This window comes from Nicotiana tabacum, chromosome 17, assembly GCF_000715075.1.
Source record: "Nicotiana tabacum cultivar K326 chromosome 17, ASM71507v2, whole genome shotgun sequence".
Classification (NCBI taxonomy): domain Eukaryota; kingdom Viridiplantae; phylum Streptophyta; class Magnoliopsida; order Solanales; family Solanaceae; genus Nicotiana; species Nicotiana tabacum.
Window position 1 is genome coordinate 45,853,083 of NC_134096.1, and position 18,880 is coordinate 45,871,962.

General features: G+C 33.2%; 1 protein-coding gene across 3 annotated transcripts; it reads left to right on the forward strand.

Annotated features, from left to right (window-relative positions):
* The first annotated feature begins 8,781 nt into the window (after nucleotides 1–8,781).
* On the forward strand, nucleotides 8,782–18,526 carry LOC107812758 (auxin response factor 8). Of its 3 annotated transcripts, none has more exons than XM_016637924.2 (14): nucleotides 8,782–9,634; nucleotides 9,869–9,981; nucleotides 10,100–10,198; nucleotides 10,289–10,345; nucleotides 10,432–10,587; nucleotides 10,674–10,758; nucleotides 13,852–13,942; nucleotides 14,052–14,216; nucleotides 14,307–14,429; nucleotides 14,973–15,048; nucleotides 16,045–16,192; nucleotides 16,437–17,428; nucleotides 17,510–17,700; nucleotides 17,992–18,526. In XM_016637924.2, the coding sequence occupies exons 1-14, from the start codon at nucleotides 9,592–9,594 to the stop codon at nucleotides 18,170–18,172; spliced, it is 2,520 nt and encodes an 839-aa protein (XP_016493410.2). In that variant the 5' UTR covers nucleotides 8,782–9,591; the 3' UTR covers nucleotides 18,173–18,526. The 3 variants fall into 3 exon arrangements, with proteins under 3 accessions (XP_016493410.2, XP_016493409.2, XP_016493411.2); XM_016637923.2 differs by having other exon boundaries at nucleotides 9,140–9,634; nucleotides 10,094–10,198; XM_016637925.2 differs by lacking the exon at nucleotides 10,100–10,198 and having other exon boundaries at nucleotides 9,455–9,634.
* The last annotated feature ends 354 nt before the right edge of the window (nucleotides 18,527–18,880 follow it).

Here is an 18,880-nt window from a genome sequence, read left to right on the forward strand (position 1 = left end):
TAGTGGTCTGTTGCTGCCATCCACATCAAATCATGCAGATCCTTGTTGGGATGTGCCTTCTGGAAATTGGCCTTAAAGTGCCTCACACAGTAACGGTGGTAGGCATAAGGTTCTTGCCATACAGGCAAGTTCTCTACAGAACTTAAGATACCACCATGCCGATCAGATATTAGACAAATGCCGGAACGCTATTTGACAACGTGCTCTTTCAAATGGTTCAAAAATAACGTCCAAGTCTCTTGGCTTTCATTGGCACAAATAGCAAAATCTAGAGGAAATATTTGTCCATTAGCATCTACTGCAATGACTATCAACAGCTTGATATCATACTTTCCATAGACATGAGTATCGTCTATGGATATTACCGGTCGGCAATGTGAAAAACCATCAATTGCTGGTTTAAATGCCAGAACACGTAATTGAATATATATTCTGGTTTTCCCGGACTCCGTTCAAGATTCCATTCAACAACCGTCCCGGGGTTAAAGCGTTGCAGTGCATCCATGTACTTGGGTAAAGCTGCAAATAACTTATCCTAGTTACCATAAACAATTTCAAACGCACGTTTGCGCCCGAGAAATGCCTTTTTTTGGTAATGGTATGGCCATATTCCTGGTGGACTGATGTAATGCACTCTTTAATTTTATACCTTATGGACGCTTCAAGGTGTGGAATAAGGACAAGAGAAATCAAGTCAATATCCAAGTTGTAGTGATTTCCATTGAATGTGTCCATTTCACATATGTGGGTGGGAATGTATTTACCCACTTGCCATAAACTTGTTTTCTTCTTGCTTGCACGCAGCATCCAATGACAACCCTTAAACCATCTGCGGCAAACAACCTTGTATACCTCCGGAGTTGACTCCCGTACCGTCATCTCACGATACTCTTTTACGTTGTGCATTTTCGCTGCCCTACTTAGGCGCGCTTTATCAGGAAAAAGCATGCCCTTTTCCAGCACCGTTGGTCTAGAATCATCCCACATTACTGTCCGAATTTCATCAAAATCCCTTATGAGAGCATCCACATCCGGCATACTTGGCAAGTTATCAAGGTAGGGAATCTTCCTTGAATGAAACGACACTTGGGACTCGTACACTCTTGGTCTAACGGGGGTGGAGCATACTCCCTCGTCAAATCAGGTCCTTCATTCTCTTCCTCCTCATCACCATCCTCACGAGGGAAGGGTGTGTCGTCTCCGAAATTATCGGCATTGTTGTCATAATCACTATTCTCTTCCTCACTCTGTGCATCTGCCAGATTCCGATTTAATATGTTGTCTTCGGGCAATTGAGTGAGGACATGTGGTTCAACTGCTCGTTTTCACTGCACAAACAAAAAAATAATAAGCTACTGAAATAAATAAATACTTTCAATAAAATTGTATCACTTCACTTACAAGTCGTAACGTGTTGACATTCCTTGATGGACATTATCCTATTGGTGATGACTCCCGGATGGACCACCATGATCCAACACACCAGAACTACGCATATTTCAACTTGCGCGTGAGTTCATAACTTGTAAAAGTCATATCTGGCCGATAACCCCTGTGGAATATATGAGTGTTAATACAAATTCAATACAACAAAAATATACATCGTAATACTAAGAAAAATTGAACTTTACCACTCGTCTTGTAGATTATGTAAAGCAGGAGAGAAATTATTTCCTCGCTCCTTATTCGCCCGTGGTGATAAGTTTAAATCAGGGCAAACTCTTTCATCCGGAACCTGTCCGGCAAAACTGCTCCAGAATAACCACCAGATGACTGAGGGTTATCCCTACTATGCGTAACCTCATTATTGCGAACGTCTTCGACCTTGACGTACATTTCCAACATTTTTATCACAAGAAATTCTCGGTATTCATCCGGAGTCCTCAAAAAATCCCTCAAAGTTTTATCATCCTCGATGTTAAACTCAGCGTAACAAGCAACCCCTTGCGGAATGACGGAATACGGATATCTTCCGGTTACTTTAAGGTTCAACGAACGTTTCCTCACACTCATTTTATTACATAACAACGATACCAAACTATCGTACTCCATTGTAAGTGGCAACTTAACATGATACTGTGGAGATAAACTATAGCTCACAGAGTTATTCGCTACCACAAACTCACCCCCAAAATATAATGAAACCCTTACTTTTCGCTCTTCAGACATTATGAAAAAATGCTTGAAAATTTAACAAGAAGAAAAATTTGAACGAGAGTTAGGAATATTTTTGAATGGATTTTTGTAAAATCCTAACGCCTTTAAATAAGGTAATGCCTACCTCGGTGGGCTGAATTTCTTTTAGGTATAGCGCTCTTTTAAAGAGCACTATACCCATTTGAATTATTGTTATATCAGTTAAACGCAAGAGACTTATTGGTGGGTCCACAAAACAGGTATAGCACGGTTATATACCGCGCTATGCATATAACGCGATTTACAGTTGCGTTATATATATATATAGCGCTCTTTTAAAAAGTGCTATACTTTAACAGCCAAAACTCTGTTAAAGTATAGCGCTCTTTAAAATAGCGCTATATATAGAAATGTCATACATTTCCGTCATACTCGTTCAAAATAATCACAAATGGGTTCTGAACTCGCGGGAGTAAGGGTATGGACCATTTCACCATGCCTCAATAACCCCACCTAAGTTTGGGAAAATCTATTTTTATTAAAATAAAAAAAATAAAAACTACTCGGACCAAGGTCCACTTTTTATATTCATGTATCCATTATTTAATTTAACCACCCACCCACCTTTCCCCACCCCTGGGCCCTGGCCTTGAAGGCTGACGAATTAATTTATTTCAGGTAAAAGTACAGTTCCAGCATGGTCGAAAAGCGCTCTTACCAAATGGAGTATTTATTACTCCTACGTACTTTAATTAAGTTAATGGTACTTTCAGTAAGTAACTTAGTCGTTTATTGATACTACCTCCGTCTCAATTTATGTGAACCATTTGATTGAGCATAAAATTTAAGAAAAAAAAAGAAGACTTTTAAATTTGTAGTGTAAAATGAGATACACATATTTTGTGTGACTATAAATCATTGCATAAAGGTAAATTGTTTCCAAATAAGAAAATAGATCATTCTTTTTGGCACGAACTAAAAATGAAATAAGTTCACATAAATTGAAATATAGGGAGTAATAAATACGACTATTCTTGTTTCATATTTTATTTTCTATGAAATAATAATATGTAATTTTATTGCATAATTGAATATATAATATCGTCAATTAAACCCTGTTTATTTCATCCCATAACCTTTTTTTCTCATTCGTCTAATCGAGCACTAGATTGATTATGCAACAATTAATTTTTCAACTAACTTTTGTTTTCTATATTTTAATTTATGTGACAGTTGAATCGATACGAAGTTTAAGAAAAAATTAAACTTTTAAAACTATGATCCTAAATATGTTATTATATCTGTGTAGTATAAATTTTTTGAAACTTGTAAGTTGTAATAAACATGTCATAATATTTGTGTAACTAGTTTTTAAGGTACGCGCGTGTACTTCATCTTAAATAGTATAAATTTTAAAACAATTACATAAAGTTTATATTAAAAATTATGTTCGAATTATTGTAAAAAAAATAAAAAAAAAATACAAGTTTTTAAAAATAATGATTACTGATCTTACTAATTTAATTACTCAATAAAGTAAGAAAATTAGCCCTACAAAAGTCTGATATTTTTCTATATGCGATATTTCCTTATTTTCAATATGTACACGAGTGTATTTTTATTTTAGTACTCCTATATATATATATATATATATATATATATATATATATATATATATATATATATACCTATGGGTTCCGGGCTCGATATTTTGAGATTATTCAATTGTGGTTTATATATGTATTGCATAAACATTGAGGTATTTAGGTTAGTGATCAAAATTATTTTTTTATTCTACGTACGTTTGTGTTTAATCGAAGTGGTAAAATCTAAATAGATTTTAAAGTTTTAAATATTAGGTTTTTTGTACACAGTTCAAATAAGGAAGGGTTTGGTAAACTAAACTTAGTAGATCTTAAATACCTAACAATTAGGAAAGTAATTAAATGAATATTTTGTCTAGTATGAACTCTATTTTTAAAAAGTAAAAAGAGCTAATTATATTTCGCTAAGAATTTTCGTGCTTTTAATATAGTATAGATAGATAGTACGTGTTTCGCACGTGTAGCCTAGTGACTATTATAAAATTTAAATGTAATAATCTTTAAATATAATGCATAAATTAAAATTACTTATTTACCTTATAAGTAAAAATCAAAGCTTATAGAAAGTGTATTTTTTAATTCTGGATGATTGTTATTATAATTAATATTGTAAAAGGCCTTTTGTTCCTCCTTTGTTGAACTTCCTTGGAGAAGGAAGGGAAGTTACCCTACCAAAATTCAAAGGATATTTTTTTTCATAAAAGAAAAATATTTAAAATCCAACTCGCTTATACTCATAATGAAGACTCTCAAATCTAATAGACCTTTAGGTGCACGATATTAAGTTTTCTACTTTGATTTCTCCAATTTAGGTGTCAACTTGAGATTTATTTTTTGGCGTTAATTATTTTTTCAAATAAGAAAAAAATTAATAATTAAAATTTTACTTGATATCAAATTCCTAAATATTAGGAAAATAAAATTAAATTATAATTTTGTCTAGTGTGAAATCTTTTTTTTGAAGGGTAAAAGAAGATGATAATATTTCATTAAGGGGTTTCGTGCTATTAATATAGTATTAGTCTTAGAATATGCGTTTTGCGCGTGTACTCATATTAATAAGTAAATAAGTTTAAAAATCACTTAGATATTATCATATAATTTGTTAGAGTTATAAATTAAATTTTTAAAAAAATTATAAGTTCCTAAATATGATGAATGTCGACCCTATTTAGCTAGCTCAATAAAGGAAATAATCATGTCCCGCTAAAGTCCGCAAATCCTTATTGTGATTTTGAAGACTTTTATGGGAATATTTTATGAAAATTATTGATATTTTACTGACTTAAATTGAAAATAAATAACACAAAAATATTGTTATTATTATTCTTTGAAGATTTGACAAATAAAACAAATTAAAAATTTTATTTTTTTGATCTTTTAGAGATTCAGGAATGAGAAGTTTAGCTTATAGCTCTTAAAAATTTGATATGCGATGATCTAAAGTCTAAAAATGAGTATTGTTTAGTTAATATTTTACAATAAATACTTATGAACTAAATATAGAGACCTATTATTTGCTGCAACAAATGCGAAAAAAGGAAAAATTAATTTATGACAACTCAAATACAATACATCTTGTCATTTGTTATTTCATCTTTATTGCTTCATGTTTACATTTTACCAATTAGACTCTTAATACTATATTATAACTGAGTTTGCTTTATTTTTTTATTGGTTTTAATACCAATGTTCTTTTTATAAAAATAACTTTATGTATCCTAATTAAGAGTTTGTCAACTTGAAAATTTATTTTTTCATGAATTTAGAAAAGAATTGAATAGAATTCTTTTGCTAATTAGTTATATAATTTAGAGACTTAATTATTTATTATCAATATTAACAAAAATAATATATTTTTTATTGATACAAATTCTTAAAGGTCATCTCATGATATAAATATCTAACTATAATTATAATTTCATCCACTATGAATTATATGTTCAAAAGATTAAAAAAAACTAATATGATCATATTTCACTTTTGAATCTGTGTTTGCAGAATAATTAGTATTATTGACTCTTGCCAATTACTTTTCTGATCTCTCTTTCTCCCTATCTCTTCATATCTTTTATATTTTTAAATCTATAGTTGTTTGTTGTAATTGGTAAATGTAGTATTTATGTAAAAATATATTATTTGGGTGAAAAGTAGCCCAAATTTGATATGCAAATTATGGTATATATATATATATATATATATATATATATATATATATATATATATATATATATATATAGTTCAAAGTTAATATGTAAAGAATTATAATTATATTACATTTTTTAAATAAATAAATAATTTATATTAGATAATTAATATATTAAATGATTTTAAAATCCTATATTAAGATCTTTTACATAGTTCAAATAAGGAAATAGATAAAACTTTAAGTAATTTTGAAAAGGGGATAACTTTCTTAAGTATATTAACCATTATTTTTATAAAATTAGCACATTACAGTTTATTATAATTTATTCTAAATAAATAAATAACTTATATTATATATTTAAAATAATAATTGATTTATACTTCCTATCTAAAATTTCTTACATGATTCAAAGTAATGATTAGATAAACAAACTTTAGTTGATTTGGAAAAAAAGATAATTTTTAAAAGCTTTTGCCATTACTCTACGTTTAAAATTTGCACCTTTTATACACCATACAAGTTTGCTTGGTATTATATTTTGTCGTCCTACGTATTTTTACAACTTCCACAAATACTAAACATGGAAAGATAATATTACTCATTTAAAATTCTAAATATTAGGACTTCTTACCTAGTCCAAATAAGGAAAAGTTTAATAACTAAAATTTTATTTGATTTAGATGTTCTAAATATTAGGAAAATAATAAAAATTATAATTTTGTCCAATGTAAAATATATTTTTAAAGGATAAAAAAGGCTAATAATATTTCGCTAAGAGACTTTGTGCTTTTAATATAATATATAAATATACATATAGATAGATAGAGAAACTAAAAGAATGTGTTCATGAAAAATAAAAGATCATGATACTAACTGTTTTACACTCTTCAATAGGGATATTAATGTATGTCTGAACTATTATCTTATTCTTTTCTTTTTTCTTATCAACCTACTAAAATTTTGACCTCTTTAATAGGGTTATTAAATGATACATTTTCTATATACTGATGTTAAATTCTTGGACTTTAAAATCTTTCTACTTAATAATTTTTTTTATTTCTTGAGGTCAAAATGTGAGTAGTTAATATCCTACTAACTGATGTTCTTATTCTTTTTTCCTTTTTGAACTACAGACATTTTGACCTCTTTAATAGGATATTAATTAATGAGTTTCTTACTTACGATCTTATTTTTTTCCCTTTTAACCTACGAAATGTTCGGCCTCTTTGTAGAGTATTAGGGATACTAATAAAAGGAGTTTCCTACTCATTGTCTTCTTCTTAATTACTTATTCCTTTTATTAAGGTAATTTTATTTTTCCAAAAAATATTTTATTTGTATTTACCATTTTATCCAATATAAAGTACATTTGCGGAGGGTAAAAAAAGCGAACGACATTTCGCTAAAGGCGAACAATATAATATAATTAGTCTTAGTGTACGCGCATTGCGCGTGTAACCCACATATTATATTTGTTTTAAGAAAAGCTTATTTACTTTCTTTAGACCTAAAATCATGTTTAAAAGAACATATAAGTTTGGATGCAGAAAGAGTTTTATTGTTTAATTCCTTCACATATTAGAGTTAAAAGAATAGTGTTTTTTTTTCTTTTAGAAAATGTAAATTATCTTTTGTATTTTTGGTTATTAAATAATATTACGTGAGCTTTAAAATGTTGACACTAAAGATAATAAAATTTAAAAATAAATTTAAACAACATATTTACGAACCTAGAGTCTAAGAACCTATATATCCTTGAATATGGAAATAATGCTAAATGATATATCAATTTTAGTTACAATTAGTTCTTACTTATTCTTTGTAGACTTCCCCTATTCTGGTTTCATTATATTTTGTAAAAGTTACTATTTTACATAACTCAAATAAAGAAAAAATTTATACAAAAGATTTATATTAGAAATTTTTGAATATTTTAAATAGGAAAGGATTTGATGTACAATATTTCGTTGATTTAAAACTCCTAAATGTTAGTAAGAAACTTAAACACAAGAAATATATTCAAAAAAGAATAGAATAAGTAGTACTAAGTTGTAATCTCTTGTCTTGCGAAATGAAGTACTGGAAAGAAATAATCATATATATACACTAAGAAAATCTAAGAAATGTAAAACACTATATTTCTCCAATCGAAGGAGAAAAATACTTTAAGTCAAAGTGGCAAAATCATAGTTTACCTAGTTCTAAGTTCTAACTCCTATGTATTAATTAGTTCAAATTCATCGAATAATTAAGAAATTAGTTTTGATATCCAAAATTATAAACAACCGTTTTACCTCTAACAAAATAAAATAAAAAATACTTATAGAGAAGCAATATATTCTCAATTCAGAATTACTGTGAAATAAAGCTCATTAATTTAAACGGTAAATAATTTATAGAAAGTAAATCTTACTTGATTTAAGTGTCCTAATTGTTTGGACTTCTTACGTGACAAATCAAATAAGGAAAATTATAATGAACAAAGTTTTAGTTGATTTCAAAGTGTTAAATATTAAAAAATAAGTAAATGACTATTTTGTTTAATGTGAATTATATTTTAAAAAAGAAAAAAAGGCAAATAATATTTTGCTAAAAATCTCTGTGTTTTTAATATAATATAAATATAGATTATAAAAACTCATTGAAAATGGGTAGAATGTGAAGTGTAAAAATACTTATATTTAAATATAAAAATATATTATTTTCTTATAGTAAAAAAGCAGTAAAAACAGAAAGAGTATTAAAATAAAAATATTTTACTAATAAAATAATCAACCAAACGATTTTTAATTGTGAAAAAGAAATAGGAGTAGTTATTACAATATTTACTTGGTCTTTTTCTTAGATTTGCTTCTTCTTCTTCTTCTTCTTCTTCTTCTTCTTCTCTTTCTTGATCATGTGCAATATTATATTTGAAGCTCCGTACTCTGACAATGACCACTGAAGGATGGGTAGCACATGCCCTCCTGTCAAATCACAAACTCCATTCTACGGCCATGATCCTCCGTACGGTTCTCTCAACGGCTCTGATTCCCTTTTCCCCCCAAACCTTCCTCACACTCTCTGATAACTAACAGTACACATACACTTCAAGAAAATGAGAGCCATTACTATTAACGCTCTCTCTCTCTGTACACACACACACACACACACACACACACTGACTCTCTCTCTCTCTACTGTTATCAGGTCGACCTTGGTCGGGTGGGGTATAAAGGGACAAGCAGACCCCTTTGTTTCTCTCTCTTTCAAAAGCCTTAATCAGTGATAGTGATATCCCAAGTAAAAAAAGCTGAAAGTGAGCTCAGCTTAACTTAGCTTAGATTCTATCAACTCAACTCAACTCAACTCATTTGAACAAAAGGGTATCATCAAAATTTGATCCTTTTTGCTTTTTCATTGTTTTCTTGAATTTTTTTAATGGAAGTATTGGAGAAAAAGAAGAGTTTTGAGCTGTGTTGAAAAGGGGGCTTCTTTTTTGGTTAAATGCATGTGAAGATTGTTGGGGTTAAAATGGGGAAGAGATGGGGTATATTGAGGATAAAGGTGATGAATTGGTGGGAGTATTTAGGGTTTGAGTTGGTTTTAAGAGTTGGAATTGAGGGCTTTGTTTAATTAAGTGGATAATTTACAAGAAAAGGGTGTTATTGTAGTGTATATTTTAGATATTTAAGAGAAGTGAGTTTAAAAAAAGAAGAAAGAATGAAGCTTTCAACATCAGGAATGGGTCAGCAGGCTCATGAAGGTATCTTCTAGTTCTAACTTCTTTATACTTTTTTTCTTCAATTTCTGTCTTCTTTTTAGGGGTTTTGACTTTTTATATATCACTATCAGTGTGTTTTGTGTTACTACATATTTTCTTTGTTTGTGTTAATAAGATAAAGGAATCTTAACTGGGATAATCATTACTTTATCTGTAATTAAGTGGAGTTAAATTATTACTGATGGATTTTTTATTTGGATGTGGATTTGCTGAAAGGAGAGAAAAAGTGTTTGAACTCAGAGCTATGGCATGCTTGTGCTGGTCCTCTGGTGTGCCTACCAACAGTGGGAAGTCGTGTTGTTTACTTTCCTCAGGGTCATAGTGAACAGGTACCACATTTCTTCCTCTCTCTCTTTATCAAACAGACACACACACACACACACAGAGTAGTGATACAGCCATTATTAGTCAAGTAACTTATGGTCCCTTACTGGAATTGAGTGTCAGGTAGCTGCAACAACTAATAAAGAAGTTGATGCTCATATACCCAATTACCCAAATTTGCCGCCACAGTTGATCTGTCAACTCCACAATGTTACAATGCATGTGGGTTTCATCAATTACATTCTATGTTTTCGTATATTTTTTATGAATTAATAAGTTGTAATAAGAATTGAGAATTTGTGGAGATTTCAGGCAGATGTTGAAACCGACGAAGTATATGCTCAAATGACTTTGCAGCCCTTGACACCGGTAATCTGGAATGTTTCTTATAAAAAATGCCTTTTTTGCTTAAATTCTTGTGAATTGGGTGACAAATATTTTGTGTTGGATCTCAGGAAGAACAAAAAGATACATATCTTCCTGTTGAGTTTGGAATCCCTAGCAAGCAGCCTACTAACTATTTCTGTAAGACGCTGACTGCAAGTGACACCAGCACACATGGTGGCTTTTCTGTCCCTCGTCGTGCTGCAGAGAAAGTTTTTCCTCCTCTGGTGATTACTGATCCCATATTCCTGTCGATTTTGACTTGGCTCTGGAGCTAAGACTCATATTTTTCTCATTTTTACTGGCATCTCAGGATTTCTCGCAGACACCACCAGCCCAAGAACTAATTGCAAGGGATCTGCATGATGTTGAATGGAAGTTCAGGCATATTTTCCGAGGCAAGCTCTAGATGTTCTTTTCTTTGTTGCTCGCCGTAGCTTTACATTGTTTAGAGTGTCTTCAGCTATAATGTATAAGCTGCTGTGTGTTTTAACTCTTGGGGCAAAAGCTAGACACTGACATGAACTGGTCATGTGCTTCATCTGTCTCTATTGCAATTTAATTAAAGTATCCCATATGTTCACTTGTGTAGGGTTGTACTTTTGTTTCCTGGTTCATGCATTCCTACCCTGTGATGTGTCAATGTCATATGTCCATGTGTGTGTATCTTTTTATTCATTTGAGTGTGCAACAATGCTGAGAAAAAGGACTAGCAAAGAAGTATTGTGTAGCTACGGTAATGTTTAACCATTGATGTAAATGGGCTGTAAACTCATAACCCTGGCAAAACTAATTAATTAATTTGAAGCCATTTGGACGTGTAAAGTACTCTGTTCATCCATACAGAAGTTTCCAGAGTTCATTGCTCTAAGGTTTTCTCTTTTTTCATTTTTCAACGAATTGTTGGAATATAAATGAAGAGAACTTATGGCTTCCTTCTTTTGCTCATAGTATGTCATGAGATCTTCAAACAAAGTGCATATAAATACTATAAGTTTTGTTGAAAGTGGAAGATGACAAACCTTTTGATTCTTTTGAAGGATGGACCACATTATAGACTTTGTTAAGGATAAAGAAGAGAAACTGGAAAAAAGTGAAACATAAATAAGCTTTGGCTTATCAAACCTTTTGGGCTCTATATCTTGATGGAGATGCAAGAAATGGAAAATGAAGGACCTTAAGATAATCTCTCTGTGTCTGAGCGGTACTGCTTTTCTGTTGAAGAAGCCTATGGACAGTGAGAGAACTCTATTATGCATGTATTGTAATAGAGTGGGTCAACAGTCTTTTGCAACTCTTCTTCTTATGTTACTTAGCTCTTTTTGAGTGGACATACGTTCTCTCTTTTTTTTTTTTTTTTGGGATAAGTTTTGTGTGGACACGTTTTGCACTCTTCTGTACAATGAGTTGCGTGAGAGTATTGGTTCCTATATATAAGAACCATGGATATGTTCAAAGTTGTGCAAACTATCACAGTATTAAAATTTATGAGTCATATGATGATCATTTGAGAAAGAATGATAGTGTTCAAACTTGAAATGCGATCGTTGAGTGGATGTATGGTCGTACAAGATTGAACAAGATTATGATCACATCCGTCAAAAGGTGCAAGTAACACATATAGAGATCAGAAAAGCTCATCTGAGATGGTTTTACCATATCCTATGTAGACCTCCATATGCATTGCTTTGTATGTGTAACAGTACGATGATTGAAAGTGATAAAAGGGACGAGGAGACCTAGAATCACACGGAGATAAGTTGTCTCAAAATGCTTACAATATCTGAATCAGTACGGACTTATCTAATAATTGGAAGTAAAGGAGATGATACCAACTAGTTGGGAGTAAGTCTTAGTTATTGTTACACTTACATTTTGTTCGATGTCTGTCAAGACTTTTTTATTCTTGTTAGGAACATGTATAGTGCTATAAGAATAACTATGAGATTTGGTGAACGCATAATTTGTCTTAAAACGGAAAACATGTTACTTACTACTGGGAATAAAATGAACTTGATAAGAGCATAATGGATGAACAGAATTCATGTAGCCAACCCCAACTAATGCATAGTTGGGAGACAATGGACATGTAACCCACAAGTGATCCAGCCCACAAGTTGGATCAGAGTCGTTGGGCTAAAAGTTTAGCGCTGAGGTTGTGCATTCATTCTCATATATGCTTGTCTATGCATCCTCTGCAACACGAGTCTCAAACTCAATGGATTGATCTCTATTAGGCAACCATTTAACTTAGTTGCTCTTGAGATAAGCTTCCACACATGATATCAAACTTACGGTCTTCTCTTTAATTGCTAACATTCTTTAGTTTTGATGCATAAGATAAGTTGATCCTCCTTTTGAGGTACTCGTGTAGCACTAAATAATATGCCTATCTATAATCCGGTAGTACTTGCCCAATTTTACTTTCAAGATTCTTAAAAATTAAAGTATGGGTGCCAAAATAATACAACGCCATAGTTTTGTTGTATTAGTGATTTGATGGAGGATTAGGATGGGATAATACTTCCTCCATCCTGTTATATGATTCTCTCTATTTTAGGATGTGCCAAAATGTTTAATACCATTCGCTGATGACATCATCTTATATTAATTTCAGAACTTCTGAAAATTCAAGTTCATTTAACTTCACATTTTAAACTTCGATGCAGTGTTTCTTCAATCAAATATGTATTCTTCCACTATTACTGACATAATAAATAAGTCATATTAACATCTTAAAATTCATTTCCAGCGAAACATTGTTTAATGGGACAAAGGAAGTATTTTCTAGGGGATCGTGGATAGGTTTTACAAGTTGTATCCTATTTTTGGTTTAAAAGTGAATTGAAGTTGGACTTAAGGTTTTTATATGTTAGTAGTATAATTTTAGCAGCACTGCCTATTAAAAAGTAAATCAAGCGACAAAAACTAAAAATAACATAAAAATGCACTAAAAAAATAAAAAGGTGCATGGAAGGCTAAGGGTGTTGGTGGGTAGAGCATGGAAGCAGGATAAGTAATTTTAATTAGTCCCTCTATCCCTAACCTTTTTGTTTACACATCTCAGTTTTGTAAGAAGGTTATGGAGTTCAACTTCCATGTTATATTGGTGGCAAAAGAATACTACAGTTCTGAATATACTTTATGTAAAAAGAAAATTACAGTAAAGATTATAAGTTTGGAAGAAGCTCATTTATGCCTAAAGTTTAAGTATTTAACTATTTTAACTCTTGGTACATGTAACTGATCCATTTCAAACTTTTTGGACTTTCACAAGGCATTTGATATAAAGCTTTGGTTGATCTTTTTTGGTCATCCTAATCCTGTTACCTTAAGTTGGAACTGTTTATTCTTTCTGAAACTTGGTTTGATATTGGATAAAAGGATGATCCCTAGTTGGATGTGGAAGGAAGATATAATGCGTTGTGAAACTGATAAATGTGTACCAAGTATTCTGTCATCTGCTTATTTTTTTCTCCTTTTGCATGCAGGACAGCCTAAGCGGCATCTTCTTACTACTGGCTGGAGTGTGTTTGTTAGTGCCAAAAGACTTGTTGCGGGAGATTCTGTTCTTTTCATTTGGTACTGTTTAGCCACTTTTGTTGAGTCAATTGCAAATTATTCCATATATGTATTGCATCTAGTATGGTATTTTCCTCCAGGTTTTTTCTTGAAGTAGTCGGTTCTGCAGGAATGAGAAAAATCAGCTCCTTCTGGGGATTCGTCGTGCAATTCGACCCCAAACTGTGATGCCATCATCAGTTCTATCTAGTGATAGCATGCACATTGGGCTACTTGCTGCTGCTGCTCATGCTGCTGCTACTAATAGCTGTTTCACTGTTTTTTTTAACCCAAGGTAGTCCTTAAATATACTCTGTCCTTGTATTTTCCATTAATATTTATATCCCTTTTCTGCTTTTCTCTACTCACATGCTTATTGTATTAGGGCTAGCCCATCCGAGTTTGTTATACCTCTTTCAAAGTACATCAAAGCTGTATATCACACTCGTGTTTCTGTTGGAATGCGTTTCCGGATGCTATTTGAAACTGAAGAATCAAGTGTTCGGAGGTATGTAAGTTGTTTGATCTTAGGTGAAAGATTACCTATTATCTTCTTGGCGTCAAATATTCCATTTGAAGAAGTGCTATATAAGTAGGCCGTGTTGTTTCTTAGCAATCAAAAACTGGGCTGTGTAGTTTCTTATTGATTTATCATTGAGCACCTGTTTTATGTTTAACTGCAGATGAGTGGCTCTCGAATATGTACCTTCTCCTATGTTACAGTTAATGACAAATTATAGTTGGAGAACTAAGTCTAATAATGTAGAAATGATGAATCGGGATGAAGGTGCGGGATTATTACCCCCATGATTTCCTTTGCCACAGAGAGTTCACTCTTATCTCGACTCGTGAAAACATAGTTGCGTTCTTGCATAGGGTGTTTGCTTCGTGAAGTCAGTGGTTATTTCTGGCAAATTAACCAATTAAATTGAAAAATTCATTGCTATTTGCTAGTAAGTTGGTGTCCTACCTTTATGGCTATCATTGAAACCGAGTCTGTATATTTCTTAGATAAACTCTCTTTTCTTATTGGTGGTTCTGTCATTTTCAGATACATGGGCACAATTACTGGGATTGGTGACTTAGATCCAGTTCGTTGGCCAAACTCTCATTGGAGATCTGTCAAGGTAAATGGTCTATTTTTTCCCCCATAAGATCCAGTTCTCGATTTGCTATTCTTGTTCTTTTGCAACTGTATCAGTTAACATGGTTTTTCTGTTCATATCTCAATGCTTGAAGGTTTTACTCTTTTTCTCTTTTGTTTTGTTTGTTTGGGGGAAGGGGGGGTCTTGTGGGTCGGCTTCTGCTCATGTAATTGAGTTGAATGCTGGTTAGCTTGAAGGTTTTACTTTGATCTCCATCTTTCTAAAGATTCAGAATCTTTATAATAGAAAATCTTTTCCATTGGTTTTTCGTTCTCCCTTTCAGTTTCCCCCACTTTCCAACTTTCATGTTGTGAAGTTGTATTCTTTGCCCAACTTTCAGTCTTTATCTATTTATGTTGCACGAGTCGGTAGTTTTTATCTAATAGTGAGCGAGCAAGCTATGTCTATTGTATTTGTGATGCTTGTGTTTGTTTTTGTGAGGACTGAAATCTTCATCTTCTTGTGCTCAGAGCCAGATTCATTTTGAATGTATTGCTTACAACATTTCTATAAAACTAATTTGAACTGCCCTCTCTCTCTCTCTCTCATTTGCTTGCAAACAGAAACCACGGCCGAGTCATTGTTAAACACATGCCTTTTATATCTTTTCTTCAATTGTTATCTGTGGTCTGCCTCTAGTTTTCTGCTGCCAAATCACTTCGCACCCCTAAACTGGTCCTATGATATATGATGCCTTTGCTTATCCAGGTTAGATTATCTTTGGTGTTTCCCCAGGTTTGGGTACTGTTTCGTGCATTACTGCATTCAACGTACTCTACTCACACTTAACGTAGCTTATGCAGAAATCAGATATTATTTCTGTTCCTTCTAATTTTAGTCTTACAACTAGTTGTATGAAAATTATAAAGCTACAGTAAGGAAATTGCAGATCTACAATCATATTCTCTTGTATGGGCCAAACAGTTTCTTTTGTTGCTAATACTTCATGTTTACACAATAAATTTCACGAAATTATAGGTTGGTTGGGATGAGTCAACAGCAGGCGAGAGGCAACCAAGGGTTTCCTTATGGGAGATTGAGCCTTTGACTACTTTTCCAATGTATCCTTCTCTGTTCCCTCTTAGGCTAAAACGGCCTTTGTATCCAGGAACATCATCTTATCAAGGTATGGTACACTGAATGGTCATATGGTTGGAGAACTGACGCTGTAAATCCTGATCTTTTAAGTCTCTGTTTTTAGTAAAATTGTATAATCTGCAATTTAACTTATCGGGAAAAAGAGAAAAAGAACAAGGAATTGGCCAACTTAATTTTGATGTCTCTTCTAACCCCCAAAGGATCTTCATCCCCACTCCCCACCAAATTATCTAGAAGCCTATGCTAGTAATTTTTATCCTTCGCTTTTGCAGATAGTAACAATGAAGCTATTAATCGAATGGCATGGTTGAGAGGGAATAGTGGTGAGCTAGGACCTCATTCGGTGAATCTTCAGTCTTTTGGCATGCTTCCGTGGATGCAACAGAGAGTCGATTCAATGATTCTCCCTAATGATCTTAATCAGCACTATCAAGCTATGCTGACCACTGGCTTGCAAAGTTATGGGAGTGGAGATTTGCTGAAACAGCAGTTAATGCAGTTTCAGCAGCCTGTCCAATATCTTCAACATGCAAGTAGTGATAATTCGATTCTGCAGCAGCAGCAAGTAATGCAGCAAGCAGTTCATCAGCATATGCTGCCTGCTCAAACCCAAATGCTGTCAGAGAACCTGCAAAGGCAACAACAGCAACAATCCAACAACCAGTCGGAGGAACAGGCTCATCAACACGCTTACCAAGAAGCATTCCAAATCCCACATGACCAGCTCCAGCAGAGGCAACAACCACCAAACATTCCCTCTTCATTTTCAAAAGAAGATTTTGCAGATTTGAACTCAAAATTTTCAGCATCTGTTGCTCCTTCAGGCGTGCAAAATATGCTAGGTTCTTTTTGTTCTGAAGGAAGTAGTAATTCGTTGAATATCAACAGAACTGGTCAGTCTGTGGTCATTGAGCAGCCGTCCCAACAATCCTGGATATCAAAATTTACGCAGTCTCAATTAAATACTTGCTCCAACTCATCACCACTTCCAACGTATGGGAAAGATACTTTGAATTCTCGGGAAAATTGTAGCTTGGATACCCAAAATCAAGCTCTTTTTGGTGCTAGTATTGATTCTTCAGGGCTTCTCCTTCCAATCACAGTTTCTAATGTTACTACTACATGTGCTGATATTTCCTCAATGCCACTTGGGATGAATTCTGGATATCAGAATTCTCTGTATGGTTATGTGCAAGACTCATCTGAGTTGTTGCACAATGCAGGACAAAATGATCCACCAAATGCATCCCATTCGTTTGTGAAGGTGCTACTTCTGCTCTCATTTCATTGGCATTTAGTGCATGTGACAATCATGTGAGTAAAAAAAGTTTTTTTGTCAATGCAGGTTTACAAATCGGGGTGTGTTGGGAGGTCACTGGATATCACCCAGTTCCACAGCTATCATGAGCTGCGACGGGAATTGGGTCAGATGTTCGGGATCGAGGGGTTCCTTGAAGATCCTCAAAGATCAGGCTGGCAGCTTGTATTTGTCGACAGGGAGAATGATATCCTTCTCCTTGGAGACGACCCATGGGAGTAAGTACTCAATTGTGAGAAGACTTAAATATGTAGTAACTTTTTTTTTTTCAATTTTCCACTACGACAGAATGAAGAGCATGAGCTTTCAATACTTTTTCCTTATGTATAGGGTTGCTTTTTCTTATTTACTACTTTAGTTTTATACTCCAAAAGTTATCTTACCTTTGTGTGTTTGATATCTATTCAGCCCCTGTGGTAGTGTCCAATCTTTTAGGAAGTGGCTTTTTTTAAAGTCCTATCATAACATTGTAATCTTCTTTTTTGTTTCCCTGGCGTGGTATTTTTCAGGGCGTTTGTCAATAACGTCTGGTATATAAAAATCCTTTCACCCGAAGATGTGCAGAAGCTGGGAAAGGAAGAGGCTAAATCCCTGAACCGTGGGGCGGTTGAAAGGATGAGCAGCAGCACTAGTGCTGATGATCGAGATCTTGTTTCTGGAATGCCATCTTTAGGATCGCTCGAGTACTGATTGTTGTAATGCTCAAAAAGGAGAAGACTGGTCTGATTCTCTTCTTCCTAAGGGGTCAGATATCTAGTTTCATCCCTCTTATCTTTTGGCTTCTTTAGCTTTTCAACTTATTGGTCCATCACCCATTTGTATGTTGAATTTTTCCTTTGAATCTTGCTGTAGTAGGAAGTTAAGTCATCTCCCATTCGTATGGTGTAGCTTTCACTGCAATCCTACCTGTTGTACGAGTTAATATTATTCACTGTACGGCTCAGAATCAGACCATGATCTAAACTAAGAATCTCCGAAGTGTTAAACTTGTTATTTCAGTTCAACGTTGTCGAGTAATCCTTGAAATAACTGATTCTTTATCAGTTTAGGTCCTTTTTTTTTCTTTTCCAGACAAAGAAGTTGAGGATCTCCAACTGCATGCTTTTTCCTGTAGAATTATCTGGTTCGGATTGCTTTTGTGAATCTAATATACTCATTCTGCTTTATTCATGTACAGATGTACATCGTGCTTAGGCGGGCACGTTCCAGTGAAATTTTCTATTTAGAGGATTCAGTACTTGGTTGTATTTATGTGTATTGATTTGTCAATCAACCAACGATGTTTCTGTTTTAGACGTGCTTGGTTATACTTTGAGGTCCACACAGGTGGAGTAAAATATATGAAGATGTTTGCACCAAACAAAAAAGAAAGAAAGAATCACATTATATTATTTTCTC